The sequence below is a fragment of the Salvia hispanica genome, chromosome 4 (genome assembly GCF_029641045.1).
Source record: "Salvia hispanica isolate PSC_SH4W2 chromosome 4, Shi_PSC_v1, whole genome shotgun sequence".
NCBI classification, from domain to species: domain Eukaryota; kingdom Viridiplantae; phylum Streptophyta; class Magnoliopsida; order Lamiales; family Lamiaceae; genus Salvia; species Salvia hispanica.
Window position 1 is genome coordinate 30,488,985 of NC_142695.1, and position 18,074 is coordinate 30,507,058.

An 18,074-nucleotide genomic window follows, 5' to 3' on the forward strand; every position below is an offset into this window, starting at 1 on the left:
CCCAAATCCACTGAAAGTTGATTTTCTATAGGCAAAGATATGATTAGACAACAAACAGAATTTAAATGCAGGCGAAAAAATTTCCATATATGTCATTGCATGTAGGATTTTCCGAGGCTGAAACAAAAAGATGACAGACAAGCATACAAGAACCATTGAGACTAGAGAGAAATGGAAAGACAAAAACCTTCAGAGGTGATTTTCTTCTGACATCAGGCTTCAAACTCCACAGATACAGAAGGGAAGATCAGGGAACCCGTGGTTTGCTATCCCAGGTTTCTCTTGCTTCAAGAAGATGTGGGCAGTATCTTTGAGCCAATACTTCAACTTGTTCAGCAAATGATTTATTTCCAATGTGACCTAGATGTAGAACCATCTGGTTCCAACGCTTTCGACATAAATCTCCATCTCTGGTATCAATAAGATCATCCCATCCGACATCTTCCATGCAAGTTGCATCCAGGCTATAAAGTGCACTTAGCAGACGATAGTCATCTGAATCAGCCCATACACCTTGAGCTACCATAGGTGATGTTAATTGATTGTACCACTTTAAACAGCAAGCCGCTTGTGCTCGAGTGGATAACTCATCACTAATTGCAGTCCAAGCAATATTGTCCCGCAACATTCCATGCTTGGACCTCTTCTCTTCAGAAAGTTTCAATTGCAGATCAGTATTCACCAGATCGAATAATCTCTGATACTCTTCTTGTGACCAATTTCCTTTCTTCCTGTCACGTAACTTTATCCTGCGCCAAGTATCCTTCACATGCCATGTATGTTTACCAAGTTCATCTGCCAAGGCCCTCCACTTGTTACCATGCTCTTCCTGGTATTTCAAAACCATGTCATACTCTTCTTGAGTCCATTTCCGGCTCTCAGACCTCATAAATAAAATCCGAGCACGATAATAAATAGCATTATATGGTCTGTATGGAATGGAAGACGCTATTTCTTTCCAGCAACCTTTCAGTTCAGGGTGCTTGCTAGAGTTTAAGATCATGTTCACACCTTCATCACCTAACTCGTGATCCTCTATGTACTTCATAACAGAACCTTTCACAATCTCATCTTCTTCAGGTGTGAACCGCTTGGCTCTTACCAGATTGTCCTTCTTTCCACCCTCCTCAGTATTTGATTCAGGAGGGAGAGGAAATACCTCATCTTGATCAGAAAATCGGACTTTCTTATTACTTTTGCTAGGTAAAGTATCATCTGAACCTTTCACCACCAAACTGGACTTTCTCTTTTTCCCTTTCTTTGCATATCCATCTTCATTGTCTCGTTCATCAGTAGAACCATTTTCGGAAAGTTTGGACTTCTTTTTCTTCCTTTTGTTGGTAAGCTCTGCTTCTTTTTTTTGTGTTTCTAGTGTATTCAGAATACTATTGGTGTCACTATCTACATGCTCTTGCTGAATAGGAGGCAGATCATCTTTGTAGTGTTCTTTCTTTTTGTGCTTCTTTTTTTTCTTCCTTTCATGATTATTCTTGGTAGCAACATCTTCATTTATTGATTGAGTATGATCTTCAACATCATACAACACATTTTCCTGCCTTTTTAAAGATAAACCAACTTTACCAGATTTATTGTCAGTATGAGTGTCTCTTGACATGACAAAACAGTCATTCTTCTTCTTTTTCTTGCCCTTCTTTTCCTTCCTAATCTCCGCGGCATTGACCATGCAATTCTCACTATCCCCTCGGATCACATCTCCATCTTTCTCTCCCACCTTACCGTCGTTTCTCTTCACTTTCTGCTTCTTCTTCTCTTTCATAACTTCTTGGCCGCTCACTTCTCCCGATGCATTTTCTCCCTCTTGCCAATTGATACTCGCACCCCTCTTTACTTCGCCAGTATCATGTGTCTCAACAATCTCATTCTTGTCCTTCTTCTCTCTTTGTTTTCTCTTCCTTTCAGCATTATCCAGTGCTAATCCACTGGAACTCTCCCCGTCCCTTTTAGCTTTATCAATCATTAATCCACCACCATTCTCACCAGATACTACATTTAATTCACTTTTTCTAGAACCACTCTTCATGTCAGCCTTAGCATCATCGGCTCCCTTGTTTTTCTTCTCCTTCTTCTTCTTTTCTTTGCCCCCTTTATGATCCTTGTTCAGTTCAGCAATACATTGATTCTCAGATGTTGGAGCTGCTTTCACAGTATCAACATTATAACCCTCTACTTCGCTTTTGGCACTTTTTTTCTTATCCTTTTTCTTCTGCCTGATTCTCTCCTCATTACTCTGGTTCACATTAACAACTGGACCTTCCTCATCCATGCCTAGCTGAAGATGAGAAATCATAGAAACTAAGAAACAAATTCATAAACGAAACCCATACAGCTAAAGCTCTCCCTGAGGATAATCCATGGGAAAAAACACAAATAATGACCCCGATAACTAAGAATTCCTAAAGCACCTAGTAATTAAACTACATGAATTCAATAATCAATAATCATTACGCTAAATTCTAACGTTGATCCAGCTCAATCGCAATACATTACCGAAAAAAAATTGTAATTTTATTTTGAATCCACATAAACAGCAGGGAGAGAAGAGGGAAAGCAAAACCTAACCAAAAAACAATTTTCCAACAGAAATAGAGATGAAATCCACAGTAGCTCTTAATCCTTTGAAGGAATTTTATCTCGAATCGACGTAAGCAGCAGATGGAGAAGAGCAAAGGGAAAACCTAACCGAAAAACAATTTTCCAATAGAAAAAGAGATTGAATTTCGAAATTGATTCGTAACCTAGTGTGGCGCAGCAGTGTAGAGGCGGCGGCGTGTGGTAAAATCTCTGAACCAGAATATGGGATTTTCGCCTAATTCTCTTTATAATTTTATTACTCAAACAAAATAAAAACCCCCAATCGATATGGCGATGCGTCGCAAAGGTCCACTTACAAATTTGACAAATAAATACTATCTTATTACTTTAATTAAATGGCTATAATATTGTAGCAAGGCCTCATTTCTTTAGCATAATCACTAATAGTCCAAATCTATAAATTAATTTGGAAGTTGAGTTCTCAAGTTATAAGAGAAAGTATTACAGTTTACATAAATAAGTAATATAGATACGTGATAAAAACATTCCTTTCACCGTTTGATAAGGCTAATTTCATGCATCGGTTATATGGTGAAAAACACTTTATTTTACTGGGTCTAACGCAATTTTTAAGCCAGGTGTGTGAAGGAATCGCTAGATCCAGGAAGAGCTGGAGGCAATGGACTAGCGAAGTAAAGTGAGCAGAGTTGAAGAGAAAAATGGCTAGACGAACGAAGTCCAAAGCCGAGGGTAACGAAGACTATTCACATCCTGCTGGACCCACTTCTACGCCTATATAAAGAGGAGCATGCAGCACACAAGATATACATGATTTTGCTCTCAGCTCACACACTTACACACACTTGGGAAAAATGGGAATTCGGGGGTAGTCAGGGGTTCATCTTCGGAGAAAGTTAGTGGTAACACCGTCCTCACGGAGGGCGAAGATACAATCAGTTTACATTCAGTTTTTGCACTCTTATTCCGTCGAACTTCAACGTTTTCGAAGTCGACTGGTTGCTGGCTACTTACCGATATTCTATGCATTTAGTTTATGTCATGATGGTGTTATTTTGTGTTGATTTACGTTGATTATGTGCCTTTGAGGTTTAATTTCAGAAGTTGAATGTTATTCTCTGTTTTGGATGTTTATGTGCTTGATCTGGGAAATAGGTTGTGGATCTGTGTTGTTGTTGTTAATCTGTGGTTGTTTGGCGAATCTGTAGCTATGGATGTACTTTTGGTCGGAGTTTGTTTCGGATGCTTGGATCCGGAGTGGATTTAGTATCCGAAGTGTGGATCTGAACAGGGGAAACCGAGTTGTGCATGATTTTGAGTTTTCTGCTCTCTTTCTATTTTACTTCGTCTAGTAGTCGCAGATCTGCTCATGTTAAATTGTTCTTCGATTTTATTGCTTTAAATTCAGTCTGCTTGTTTCGATTCACGTCCTATCTCTGTTTTTACTGGATGTTTTATGCAAATTGTTGGAGAAGATGATGTCGCTGTTAGTTAGTACTTTAGTTAGTTGTTTTTCAGCTTTTCATCCGTATTTTACCTTTTTAGTAAATGGTCCCCACCGTCAGTTGTTTTTCCAGGCCTAGGTAATTTAGGAAATAGTTTTCTTAGATCTAGTGATCGTCCCGTTGTTCCAGTTTATATGCATGATTTCTGTTTTGTCTAGATCTAGATGTTAGCGTAGCAGATTTCAACTCCAAGTCTAGTTCAATTTCCTCAACCCAAATTGCGTGGCAGCAACCAACCCAAAAATAGTTCCCGAAGTCCTTGAACCTGTTTATTGCGCATTCATCTCTGTGGGATCGATCTCTACTTCCCTGTGCTAATTTTAGTATACGTGGTTGAGGGTTTTGAAGAGGTATTCTGTGTGTCCGACGACCGAGATCTTTCGACGATCCGTGAGTTCCTAGACCCTGTGATCTAGTGGATTCGCTGGATCTAGGAAGCTTGATATTCCTTACTGTGCACACAGTCTAAACATCAGCAGCTTCAAATGGCGCCGTTGCCGGGGATGGATGGCATTAATTGTTATTGCGTTTGAGGATTTGGTGTAAATAGTTTAATTTCTGTTATTTTGTTTTTCTTGACAGTTTATGAACACGGGCTTCCATTCTGGAAGTTGGGCTAGTTCATCTGGGTCAGGAAGCGGCCGATACAAGTGGCAGGTCAAGGAGTCTACGTCCACTATCACCACCAGATCAGGGTTAAGGACAGTAGACCCGTTTCCGTTCGAATCAGAAAGTGAGAAGGAGTGGAACTCGTCAGGAGAAGAGGACCCAAAGTCGTCCACAGAAACAGAGCATTCCGAGACTGAGGAGGAGGAAGACCCAAATATGGCACATTTAGTGGATCCCGATCCGGAGATAGGTTCACTCACCGCGCATCTAGACGGTGAGCCCGCCCATGCCATAGTCTCAAACCCGCGCCGGAGGTCTATTGATATCAAGACAAATGTGCTCGGAGTTTTTTCCACATTCTCTGGACGAAGGAACGAATGTCCTTACGAATTCCTAAACGAGTTAGTAAGTTGTGCAGCATTCAAAAGCGACCCAGCGAGGCGACTGAGGAGGACTACCGTTTGCGTGCAGTCCCGTTTGCCCTTAAAGGGGAGGCTAATACTTGGCTGCTGAGGCTCCCACCAGACTCGATCAACACATGGAAGGACTTCAAGCTGGAGTTCTTGGATTATTTTTTCCCGTCCAACAAGACAAATGCCTTGAAGAAGGAGATCCAGGAGTGCAAGAAAGAATATGATGAGTCTCTGAGCTCTTATTGGTCCCGGTTCAAGGGACTGTTGGATGCTTGTCCGAACCATAGGATGATTGAAGCAGAGACTTACTATCTGTTTTACGAAGGTGCAAACCCTGAATCAAAAGACTTGATGAATTCCTCGAGCGGGGGAAATTTTACCAAGAATAAAGCAAGTGAAGCCAGAGAAACTTTGGAAGATTGATCGAGGCAAAGAAGGCCTATGATAACCCGCGGAGCATTTTGAGAAGGGGATCGGCCAATGCAGTAACAGAACAGGATGACAAGAAAGTGGAGGACAGGATAGATAAATTGGAGAAAGCACTGTTGAATGCAATTGAGAAGTACAACCCTCATGCTCCATCGGAAAATGAGAAACCCCCTGGTCCAGAGGAAAGGCAACTTCAACCTTATTACGGTCAACCTTGTGAAGGGGAGTGCCAAGCTCAGGCAAATTCAATGGGAAGCTGGAATCCGGATAGAAGTTGGAACCAAGGAAGACAAAAGGAGGCCCCATGGAGGACTCACCCCAATTTTAGATGTACTGACAATGATCAAAGTCAGTCGCCCCCACTGCAGCTCACAAATTATGCACACCCTCCAGAGAGGCAGTCCAACTGGTCGGGGAGAAATCAAGAGGGGCAACTGCAACTGGGGTACAGAAATCAAGACCATACTAATTGGGGAAACATGAATCAGAACAATCCAGGGAGATCCTATGTGCCACCTCACCAGAGGAATAACCAAGGGAACTATCAGAGTTCCCAACCAAATCACCAAGGGAATCAAGGGTCTAGCAACCAGTTAAATAACCACCAAGGAAATCAGGGGAACTATCGGCAAACCCAAGGACAGAACCAAGGTCAAGGATCAAATTCTAATCAATTCAACTCCAGACCACAAAGGAGTTTGGATGACATGGTCCACGACCTAGTGAATTCACACCAGTTCATGCAGAATAACTTGCATTCCAACAACGACGTGATGCACAAATTGCAAGACGCTCAGTCGGAATACAAAGCAGCCATGGACATGATGGCAAAACAGCTGTCCCAGATCGCGGTTTCTTTGAATGAAATGCGGGGTAATGAAGGAAAACTTCCTGCCACGGTCAAGCCACCCGACCGAGCAAACATTAGTCACATCACCTTGAGATCCGGGAGGGGCTATGAAGGACCGACACTGGAGATCGACGAAGAAGTACCCGCATAGGCAAGTAAAGGGAAGGAGAGTCAGGTGTTTCAAGGAGATAGCCCTAGACCCAAAGAAGTTCCTGTTCAGGATGACCTCCAGAAAGGAGATTTAGGGGGATCTTTACCTCGAGCAGCTGATCCATTTTTTCCTAGATCCAGAGCCTGAGTTAGTAAGTAAGGAAAGAAGTAGGGAAGCTGGCGAAACCCCGGCTGGGAGTTCCACGAATGCGGTGAAGCGAGCAAAGCCGCTTCCATACCGAGGGGAAGCAAAGAAAAAGAAGGATGATACAGAGGACCTCATGGAGATTTTTAGCAAGCTGAAAATCAACCTGCCCTTCTTGCAAGCCCTGAAGATGCCTGCCTTTAGCAAGTTCATCAAGGAATTCATAGCAGAGAAGACCAAGCCAGACGGGAAAATTGTGATCGGGGAGAACGTGTCTGCTGTGATACAAAAGAGAAGGATGCCCTCGAAATGCACAGACCCAGGTATGTTCACATTACCCATTTCTCTAGGAGATATCAGAGTCGAGCATGCTATGTGTGATTTAGGGGCGTCTATAAATGTTTTACCACTTTCGATCTACAAGAAACTAACAGGGGTTAGGATGGTCGCCACCAAGGTGGTAATCCAGTTAGCAGATAGAACTTGCATTTGTCCTGAAGGTGTGTTAGAAAATGTCATAGTCAAGGTGCATGATTTTATATATCCTGCTGATTTCTATGTTATCAAAATGAATGATAATGAGTCTGCTGAGTCGAGTGGCGTGCTTTTAGGGAGACCATTCTTGCGCACTGCTAAGACCATTATCGATGTCTTCGATGGAACAATTTGTTTAGATTATAATGGGAAAAAATATACATTTAGCATAAATGAGGGAATGAAAAGACCATTAGATGTTGAGAATTTGTATGCTATAGATGTTATTAACCCCCTGGTTCAAGAATATCTTGAGACGGAATTGATACAAAAACAGATTGACAACTCGGAGTTGAGCCATTTAATCGACAGAGAAGTTGTAGGGTGGTGTGCAGCAATGAACACAACGGAATTGACAGATGAGGAACTAACAGAGACCATCATGGAGTTTTGCAGAAATCCCGAGTCAGCTCGGTCAAGGGGATCAGCCCATGTGGCTAGCCTGGAGAATTCTCCTGGTTCTGGGAAGAAAACATTACCTGATATTGCAGAAAAAAATCCCTTGCCCCAAGAGATGAATGACACGAGGAAGGAACTAAAGACACTCCCACCAGGCCTCAAGTATGCTTACTTGGAAGAGAATAAGGCCTTCCCAGTGATAGTCAACAGTAACTTAACCAAGGAACAGGAGAAGGAATTGTTGGAAGTGATCAAGCGAAACAAGAAAGCAATAGGGTGGACCCTCTCTGATTTAGTAGGAATCAGCCCTGATCTCTGTATGCATCACATCCGTCTAGAAGAAGGTGCGAAGGCTCACCGAGACGCACAACGGAAACTGAATCCGAACATGCGAGAGGAAGTTCTGAAGGAGGTGTTGAAATTGCTCTCTCTAGGGATCATCTACTCCATTCCGGACAGTGAGTGGGTTAGTCCTGTCCATATGGTGCCCAAAAAGTCTGGAATACAGGTTGTCAAGAATGACAAGAACGAATTGGTGCCCACTCTGGTGACGGGGTGGAGGATGTGCATCGACTACAGGAAGTTGAATGAGGCCACGAAGAAGGATCACTTCCCCCTACCTTTCATTGATCAGATGTTAGAAAGATTGGTTAGCAAACAGTATTTTTGTTTCCTTGATGGATACAGTGGTTATTTCCAGATCTACGTTAACCCGGAGGACCAAGGGAAGACCACGTTCACGTGCCCTTTTGGTACGTATGCATACCGAAGAATGCCGTTTGGGTTGTGTAACGCACCAGGAATGTTCCAGCGGTGTATGATGAGTATTTTTTCGGATTTGCTTGAAGTATGCATTGAGATATTCATGGATGATTTTACCGTATACGGGAATTCGTTCGACACCTGTTTGGCCAGCCTTGACCTAGTATTAAAAAGATGTCAGGAGAAGCATCTAGTTTTGAACTTCGAAAAATGCCACTTCATGGTGACTGAAGGTATTGTCCTGGGTCACGTGGTTTCTGAAAGAGGAATACAGGTGGACAAGGTAAAGGTAGATGTGATATCAAAGTTACCTTACCCCACGAACCAAAAAGAAGTTAGAGGCTTCCTGGGTCACGCGGGATTTTATAGGAAGTTTATCAAGGATTTCGCGAAAATCGCGCAACCGCTCACTCATTTGTTGCACAACGATGTGGAATTCGTCTTTGACGAAGGATGCAAGAAGGCATTTCAGTTGCTCAAGGACAGACTCGTGTCAGCACCAATAATCAGGGCGCCAAATTGGAATCACCCCTTTGAGATAATGTGCGACGCGAGTGATTTCGCTGTGGGAGCTGTCCTAGGGCAGAAGATAGACGGAAGAAGTTATGTGATCTTCTATGCATCCAAGACACTAAATCAAGCTCAGAAGAACTATGATACCACAGAGAAGGAAATGTTGGTTGTCGTTTACTCGTTCGAAAAATTCCGACCTTATCTTTTTGGGTCGAGGGTTATAGTCTTCACAGATCACGCAGCAATAAAGTACTTACTGGCTAAGAAAGAGTCTAAGCAGAGAATCCGTTGGGTGTTGCTTTTGCAGGAGTTTGATTGGGAAGTGAGAGACAAAAGAGGAACGGAGAATAGAGTAGCCGATCACTTGAGCAGAATTCAAGGGGAAACAGAAGAGGCCATACCCGATGCTTTTCCTGAAGAGCGTTTGTATTATCTAGGGGATTTTCCTAGACAGTTCAGTTTGGAGGTAGTTTTGGCATTAACCGGTCTAGGAGAATCCGACAAGGGGAAGCGAACACTTAACGCAGAACCATGGTTTGCTGACTTAACAAACTACTTGGTCACGGGAGAGGTGCCAAGTTCAGACCCCGGGCCCAGAAGATGAAAATTAAAAGTGAAGCCAAATATTACTTTTGGGATGATCCTTACTTATGGAAGATGTGTTCGGATCAAGTGATAAGACGATGCATTCCCGAATGGGAACAAAGAGATGTGTTGAATCATTACCACACTTTGGCATGTGGAGGTCACTTTGGACCAAGGAAGACAGCAAGGAAAGTATTGGATAGTGGGTTCTACTGGTGATTGTCTGCAAAATCTTCGATGTGTGGGGGATGGACTTCATGGGACCGTTTCCATCATCCTGTGGGAACACATATATATTGGTTGCAGTAGACTATGTGTCTAAATGGATAGAAGCTAAGGCCACCACACGTTCCGACTAAAGAACACTTCTGACCTCGACGCGGACTCCATCACATTCAGGCTTTTAAACGAAGAACATGAAATGAGCATCCGAGAGTGGTCTTTGAGGATGGGGTTGTTTACCGAGGCTGAGGATGATGAAGGCATATGGAATGAGAGGATGGTTGGCGTACCGAAGAACACGCCAGGATTCAAAGTGCAAGCAGCATGGGAACTAGTCACCCACTCCAAGGCAGGGGCGTTTAAGTCCAGCTACTCCAAGGCCTCTCACATTGAGGACCGAATCCTCTGTTTTTCCCAGACGTTTATCAGCTACAACCTAATGGGAACTGCAAATTCAGCCCTGACAACTACCGACCTCTACTTCACTTGGTGCATGGCGAAAGGCGTAAAGGTGCATCTAGGCTACTGGTTGGCTCAAGCATGTCATCAAATGACAAGCAACCCTGCTCGACATATGTATACCTGTCATCTCCTAGGCGCCTACCTCCAGAGGAATATTGACATGAAGATAGCCAAAACCGCTCCCTTGGTCGTGATGTGCGAGCCCCCGGAGACTTTCAGTGTTGAATACTTTTTCAAAAAAGGGTTACTCCAAGCTCACGGCAAACAAACTTTCTTCTACGAGGTAGGAAACAAGGTGAAAGCGGAGACGGAGGCGGTGGAGGCTGTGCCAAGTGAAGAGGTCGAGGAGCTGAGGAAAGACGTGCAAGGTATGAGGAAGGAAATGCAAGTGATGCGAAAGGAGATGGTGAGAGAGCTTGGAGGGATAAGGAAAGAATTGAGCGGGAATCGTGAAGAGGTGAAGACCCTGCGGGGGAATATTGCGGACTTGGCGGTGAAGTCAGCCAAGCAGAACGAGCGGATGACGGAGGCTGTGGAGCTAATAATGAAGATGTTAAAATGGTTGGAAAAGACACTCCCTTTGACCCAGTCGAAGATGCTTCCTGGGTCCAGCAGCGAGGTCAAGCAACCAGGCCAGGGCAGTTCCTCCGTTCAGCGACCACCGCACCCGCTCAAGCAAGTGGTTACCCCATCCGCGTCCAAGCCAGTGTTAATCCCATCCAAGTCAAAGTCCCTGATGTTAAAGAAACCAGTGTCTGATCAACCAGAGCAAGAGAAGGAAGAAGAGGAGCCGGAGCTGCCGGCGAAAAAGAAAGTGAAGATGACCCGACCCAGGATCCCACCCCAATCTGGCTCTCGAGGGAGCCAGACCCAGAAGTGAATCACCCACATGACCAAGTAACTTTTAGTTTCTGCATTCCGTTATATCTGTTTTTTTTTATGTCTTTGTTATTATCTGTGTCTCTGTGAATATTTGCTATATGTGTTTACCTTCTCCCACTTAGCCCAATGCTTGGTCTAAGTGTGAGAAGTTTATGTTTTCTGTTTATTGTGTCTTCTCCCACTTAGCCCGATGCTCGGTCTAAGTGTGAGAAGTTTTATATGATTATTATTTGTTTGTTGTGTGTTGAATTGACTACCATGTTTCCCCCCTTCACGATGATGGCTTGGGGACAAGCTAAAGTGAAGTGGGAGGGGGAAGGGAGTCAATGTGTGTAGTTGTTCAGCATGTTAGGAGTCGTTAAGTCTAGGTTTCATTTGTGTCGCATGAGTTGGTGAATATAATACGGCAGGATCTCCTTAGTAAGAGTAATTGAAAATAAGATGTATTTCAACTTAGAAGCATTTTCCTTTAATAAGCCGAAGTCAATCTGGATGAAGTAAGAACGATAGAGGATGCCTTAGCTTACTTAGTTGTGAAGCCCCACTATAAGAGCGAGTTATAAGCCTAAAATAATTTTGAGCTAACACATGTAAATGGAGCCACCACTGAATGCTTAGTGAGAAGAGTCATGAAGGAGAAAAATAGGGAAATTGGGTTATGAAGGTATAAGCTGGACGAAGTCCAGGTAAAGGAGTTATAAGCTGGACGAAGTCCAGAGGAGAGAAGAGGGAAATGGAGGAATAAGCTGGACAAAGTCCAGAGAAAAAAAAAATTTAAGAAATAAAAAAAAAGGAGGTATAAGCTGGACGAAGTCCAGGGGAAATATGTCTAAGGGCAGGAAGCAATAGTAACCTGACCCAGTAAAAAAAGGGGAGAACGAAGTGTAAAAAGGAGAAAACTCTCATAACCCGACGCTTCAGTGGTATGGCAATAACTTATGAGAGAATCGGTCCTAACATCCCTGGTGAGGAATGAGTGATCGAGTGAATCCAACAATTGGGGAAGTGAAAGGCTATCTTGACGAACTGACAGATTGATTAGGTAGAAGAAGGGAATGGGCCAATTTGAAGAAGTGCAGCCTGTTGGATTGACCTTGATCTTGTGGGGACGGTTGCCTAAAAGTTGAAGCTAGCTCATGCATATGTGTCTATGTGTTTTCATTTATTTTAATGTGTTTGTTATTTGTGCGTCAGTTATGTTTAGGTCTAGGAGTCTGTGTTAAGTTAGAGTCTAAAGAGTCGGTCAGGGGATAACCATGCGTTGAAATTCGCCTTATTCCTTTTCTTGTCTTTATACTTGAGGACAAGTATGGTTTAAGTGTGAGCAGTTTGATAAGGCTAATTTCATGCATCAGTTATGTGGTGAAAAACACTTTATTTTACTGGGTCTAACGCAATTTTTAAGCCAGGTGTGTGAAGGAATCGCTAGATCCAGGAACAGCTGGAGGCAATGGACTAGCGAAGGAAAGTGAGCAGAGTTGAAGAGAAAAATGGCTAGACAAAGGAAGTCCAAAGCCGAGGGTAACGAAGACTAACACCCTGCTGGACCCACTTCTAAGCCTATAAAAAGAGGAGCATGCAGCACACAAGATATACATGATTTTGCTCTCAGCTCACACACTTACACACACTTGGGAAAAATGGGAATTCGGGGGTAGTCAGGGGTCATCTTCGGAGAAAGTTAGTGGTAACACCGTCCTCACGGAGGGCGAAGATACAATCAGTTTACATTCAGTTTTTGCACTCTTATTCCGTCGAACTTCATCGTTTTCGAAGTCGATTGGTTGCTGGCTACTTACCGATATTCTATGCATTTAGTTTATGTCATGATGGTGTTATTTTGTGTTGATTTACGTTGATTCTGTGCCTTTGAGGTTTAATTTCAAAAGTTGAATGTTATTCTCTGTTTTGGATGTTTATGTGCTTGATCTGGGAAATAGGTTGTGGATCTGTGTTGTTGTTGTTAATCTGTGGTTGTTTGGCGAATCTGTAGCTATGGATGTACTTTTGGTCGGAGTTTGTTTCGGATGCTTGGATCCGGAGTGGATTTAGTATCCGAAGTGTGGATCTGAACAGGGGAAACCGAGTTGTGCATGATTTTGAGTTTTCTGCTCTCTTTCTATTTTACTTCGTCTAGTAGTCGCAGATCTGCTCATGTTAAATTATTCTTCGATTTTATTGCTTTAAATTCAGTCTGCTTGTTTCGATTCACGTCCTATCTCTGTTTATACTGGATGTTTTATGCAAATTGTTGGAGAAGATGATGTCGCTGTTAGTTAGTACTTTAGTTAGTTGTTTTTCAGCTTTTCATCCGTATTTTACCTTTTTAGTAAATGGTCCCCACGTCAGTTGTTTTCCCAGGCCTAGGTAATTTAGGAAATAGTTTTCTTAGATCTAGTGATCGTCCCGTTGTTCCAGTTTATATGCATGATTTCTGTTTTGTCTAGATCTAGATGTTAGCGTAGCAGATTTCAACTCCAAGTCTAGTTCAATTTCCTCAACCCAAATTGCGTGGCAGCAACCAACCCAAAAATAGTTCCCGAAGTCCTTGAACCTGTTTATTGCGCATTCATCTCTGTGGGATCGATCTCTACTTCCCTGTGCTAATTTTAGTATACGTGGTTGAGGGTTTTGAAGAGGTATTCTGTGTGTCTGACGACCGAGATCTTTCGACGATCCGTGAGTTCCTAGACCCTGTGATCTAGTGGATTCGCTGGATCTAGAAAGCTTGATATTCCTTACTGTGTACACACAGTCTAAACATCAGCAGCTTCACCGTCCCATAAAAATAAAAATATTTTTTTATTTTGAATGTCCCATAAAAATATCTCCTTCTATTTATGGTAACTTTTTTCTAAGGTGGACTTGTGGTAAATTTCTTTCAGTGTCATGTTGTTATTATTTAAAATCCTTGATGGGTTTAAATTAATAATGTGCTATTGTCAGTAAATGAAATGCTCAAAGGTTATGTTTGGTTGTCAGGATTCGGTCTGGGAAAATAATCTGATTCCTTAAATTTTAAATTCATGTGTTTGTTTCGGTTTTTTAATCAAACTGGAAAAGTAATCAGAATCCGAGAACATGGAAAGATAGTACAACTTTTCAGGATTCTGAATCCTAACTTTTCTTAGGTATTCTTTTTCCCAATTTTAGGATTCTTACATATTTAATACAATATAGTATACTTTCATCATCATCATCATCATCATCATCATCATCATCATCATCATCATCATCATCATCATCATCATCATCATTATTATTATTATTAATTAGAAAATTTTAAAAATAATTTAAAATTATAAACTTAATTTCTGTCACGACCGCATTTTGCTAAGGATGGCGAAAGCGGGTAAACCGCGACTAATGAGAGGGATTAAAGAAGCGGGTAAAGAAAAGGGCTAGAACTTGAGAATTTGCACAAAGGCCAAGTCGATTGATATCATAGAAGCCAAGTATTTAATTACATGGTCTTGAAAATAGAATAAACATCTCCTCAAATAAATTAGAGTTGATGGTACAATTCGCACTTCACAAAAGCACAGCGGAATAAGTCCTTACTAAACGACTTCGTGTATGAAAACACGAATCATTGGAAGATCCACTTGATTATTTAATTACATCGACTCCGATCATCACTCCATCCTCTTGACGTTCTTGACGTTCAACCTGCACATTTATAAATACATGCAGGGCTGAGTACAGGAGTACTCAGTGGACACGTGCCGAAAAACAAAACATACATTATATAGTTGTCAAGCCATCACAGTACCACACGGGGATTTTTCTTAAAAGGCCCGAGCTTACTAAGTTCTTTTGTGAGCTAAAAGTTTGACTGCAGACTAAGTTCCTTCATCATTCATAATTCATCATTCATTATTAATCATTCAATTTATTCATCATTCCATTCCAGTAATTCAGTCAAGTGTCGGGGAGGTGGTAATCTCCCACGGTCACCCATCATTTCATTCCATTCCATTCCAGTCAAGTGCCGGGGAGGTAATCTCCCACGGTCACCCATCACATTCCATTCCATTCATCAAACATGACAACAACTTGAAAGGAATCATAGCTTCATTTTGAGAAAAGATAATATTTCATAATTTCGCAAGTATTTGACTTATATCCACACTAATGTGTTGGATATTAAAAGAAAGCCCACCTGATATGCTTATTCTTCAATTCAATTATTCGCGTTGACCTCACTTGCCTTTGAGCAATTTATCCTAAGTTTGATGAATCCTCTCGGATGGGGACCGATGTCCTGCCTCTACTCTTCCTTGCTCCTCCTCCACTACTTGTTGTGCTTCTTAAATTATTTTAAGTGAATTTGTGGTATCAAAAAATGAGGGAAGGAGAAGGGAAATGGGGTTGCTTATATAGTGCTCAAATGTTGGCATTTGTGCTTCAATCTTGGGGGCAAAGCTTTATTATTCTCGGTTGACAGCTCCATCTCTTTCTTGGCATCATGCTTCTTTACTTGATTGTGCAAGTCTTGAGGGCAAAGGCTCCTATTTTGGGCTGCTAGTTCTATCTCTTTCTTGACACCATGTTTCTTTACTTAATTTGTGCAAGTCTTGGGGGCAAAGACTCCTATTTTGGGCTTGCTTCCCATTCTCCTTTCACTTATGAGATTCCATTCTAATCTCTTTTTGGTGTTTCACTTGTAGGATAGGGATGGCTTTGTAGGTGTATGGTTTGTCCCTTTGGAACCTTGTGGAGCACAATATTGAGAAAGAATAAGAGAGAAGGAGAAGGATTTCATTCCATTTTCTTGATTTAGTTGCTCCAATTGACTAGTATCCAAGTACTTAGTATTAGAATCTTTAAAGTGGAAATGTTGTATTATTCCACAATTGTTGTACCACATGATGTAAGCAACATAGTGTAGTCCTTTTCTATTGTGTAGTCTTTTTCCATCTATCTCTCCAAGATTTGAAATTCCTCGACCCAAAGTATTGTACTAATTTATTCTCTTTTCTTTTGCTCAAACAATTCCTTATTTCTTATTCTCCAAGATCGAGCACTTATAATTTCAAAAGTCGGGATTACAACGGAAATTTTACAATCACACGTCTTCTAAACGAAAATTATTTAAGCTAATAAATCCGGTTTATCTCGAAAGAAAGGAACGAAATTCTGGGGCGTCACAATTTCAGTATAATAAATAACTATGATTAAAATTATCATAATTATAACTATATTTTATAATAATTATTAAATAATTAAAATATAATTATATAATATAAATGATATAATAAATAATTATTATTATTTTTATAAATTAATAATTAATCAGTAAATTCATAGTGCAACTTTAATTTATTAATTTGTTCAATTATAATATCCGTAAATATTATAACTATAATACTAATTATTATTATTATTATAATAAATGAGTATAATATATCATGCTATAATTATAATTATATTATTGTATATTATGATGGATAATCCATATTTAAACTATCCATTGTAATAATAAATATAATAATATAATTATTATTATTATTTGTAATTAATAATTTATTAAAAATTTATATTATTATTTTTTTATAAATAAAAAATAATAAATATATTTTTAGTTTGGTGTTAAAATTCAATATAAATTTAAAATCTTGATATTTTCCAAACACAAGAAAGTAAAATTACTAGGAATCATATTCCCTGGATTCATTTTCCCAGTAATCATTTTCCTTGCCAATTTTACTTTCCCGTTAACTAAACATGGCCAAAGAGTTTTGACAGGAAGTTATTCAATAATGGTATGTGGTATGTGTATAATTATAGCTCAAACGGATATTAAATGTTCCTTTATAAAAATAATCATCTCTCTACAAATGGGTGCATTCGAATCAATTCGATTACAAAGACGAGCTAACACGCAAATCTCAATCAACCAATAAACCAATCTCTAGGGATCTTCTTTTCTTCAATATGTTCCTACATCCAAAATGAAAGTGACTGTATAGTTATTCTTTTACCTTTGGTCAAACTTTAAATAGTGATAAATGAACATAGGAATTTTGATCAAAACAAGAATGGGTTTAAATAAAGAAATATACCCTGTTTCCTTTCCCTAAGATTAACCGATCTCATCTTAAGACTAGAATATCTAATGGCTAGATTAATTTCTGAAATATTGTTAATTTTATCACTAATAATCCTATAAGGTTACTTATGTCAATATATGATGTCGTCTGTTATGGAAAATCCTACAATGTTGCATATTCCTCTTTCCACTAACAATCAACAACGTGAATTATGTGAGTTAACATTCCATAATTTCAACTCCTTCATATCTTCCATATTTTTCAAACGATTTTCCATTATACTTAGTTCCATGGAGATTTATTATTCTTGAGCAATTAGTTTCCAGATTTATCGATGACCAAAAGTTGCATTTTTATGACATAAATTGATCCCGGGTGGTACTCACATTGACGTATTCTCGTTTTCCTGGTATACCTATATATTTTGTAATGACTCGAAAATTCAATTAGTATGACACAAACTAGCAACAATATGACATTGGAGTAATTCTCACAATAACTCTAAGTTGCATTTTCTATGACATAAATTTATCCTGGGTGTAATCATACTGACTCATTGATTCATTAGTCGCACAACACACACAAACATGGCATGTTCGATTATTTTTACGTTTCTCTCTCTTTTTTTTGCTAACATGAGCATAACACGCATACAATATGGCACAATGAGTCGTATTCATATATAAATTCAAGAAACAACAACATCTGATGCCATTTCTAAAACATAATCCAAATATGTAAAGCTAAAATGTTTAAACATCCTTAATTTAAAACAGTGGTAAACTAAAAAAATGAAACAGAGTTTCAGTCTTTTAAGTTATGACATAACCACTACTTAAGATCTGTAGTTTGCTATCATCTTTTCAACATCGATCATGGTGTTGTTATTGTCCTTTTCATAATGTTTGGATGCCAACAATTTATTCAAAAAGGCGCTATGATTATTTTCCATCCCCATCAACACACGATAGCACACCCTTCTTTCTAATT

At 40.2% G+C, this 18,074-nt stretch overlaps 1 protein-coding gene across 3 annotated transcripts; it reads right to left on the bottom strand.

Moving 5' to 3' along the window:
* Positions 1–60: 60 nt before the first annotated feature.
* Positions 61–2,885, bottom strand: LOC125192952 (uncharacterized). Of its 3 annotated transcripts, none has more exons than XM_048090635.2 (2): positions 2,757–2,849; positions 61–2,286 (listed from the first exon to the last, which is right to left on the bottom strand). In XM_048090635.2, the coding sequence occupies exon 2, from the start codon at positions 2,282–2,284 to the stop codon at positions 248–250; it is 2,037 nt and encodes a 678-aa protein (XP_047946592.2). In that variant the 5' UTR covers positions 2,285–2,286; positions 2,757–2,849; the 3' UTR covers positions 61–247. The 3 variants fall into 3 exon arrangements, with proteins under 3 accessions (XP_047946592.2, XP_088912267.1, XP_047946591.2); XM_089056141.1 differs by lacking the exon at positions 2,757–2,849 and adding an exon at positions 2,581–2,749 and having other exon boundaries at positions 61–2,290; XM_048090634.2 differs by having other exon boundaries at positions 238–2,290; positions 2,757–2,885.
* Positions 2,886–18,074: the final 15,189 nt, after the last annotated feature.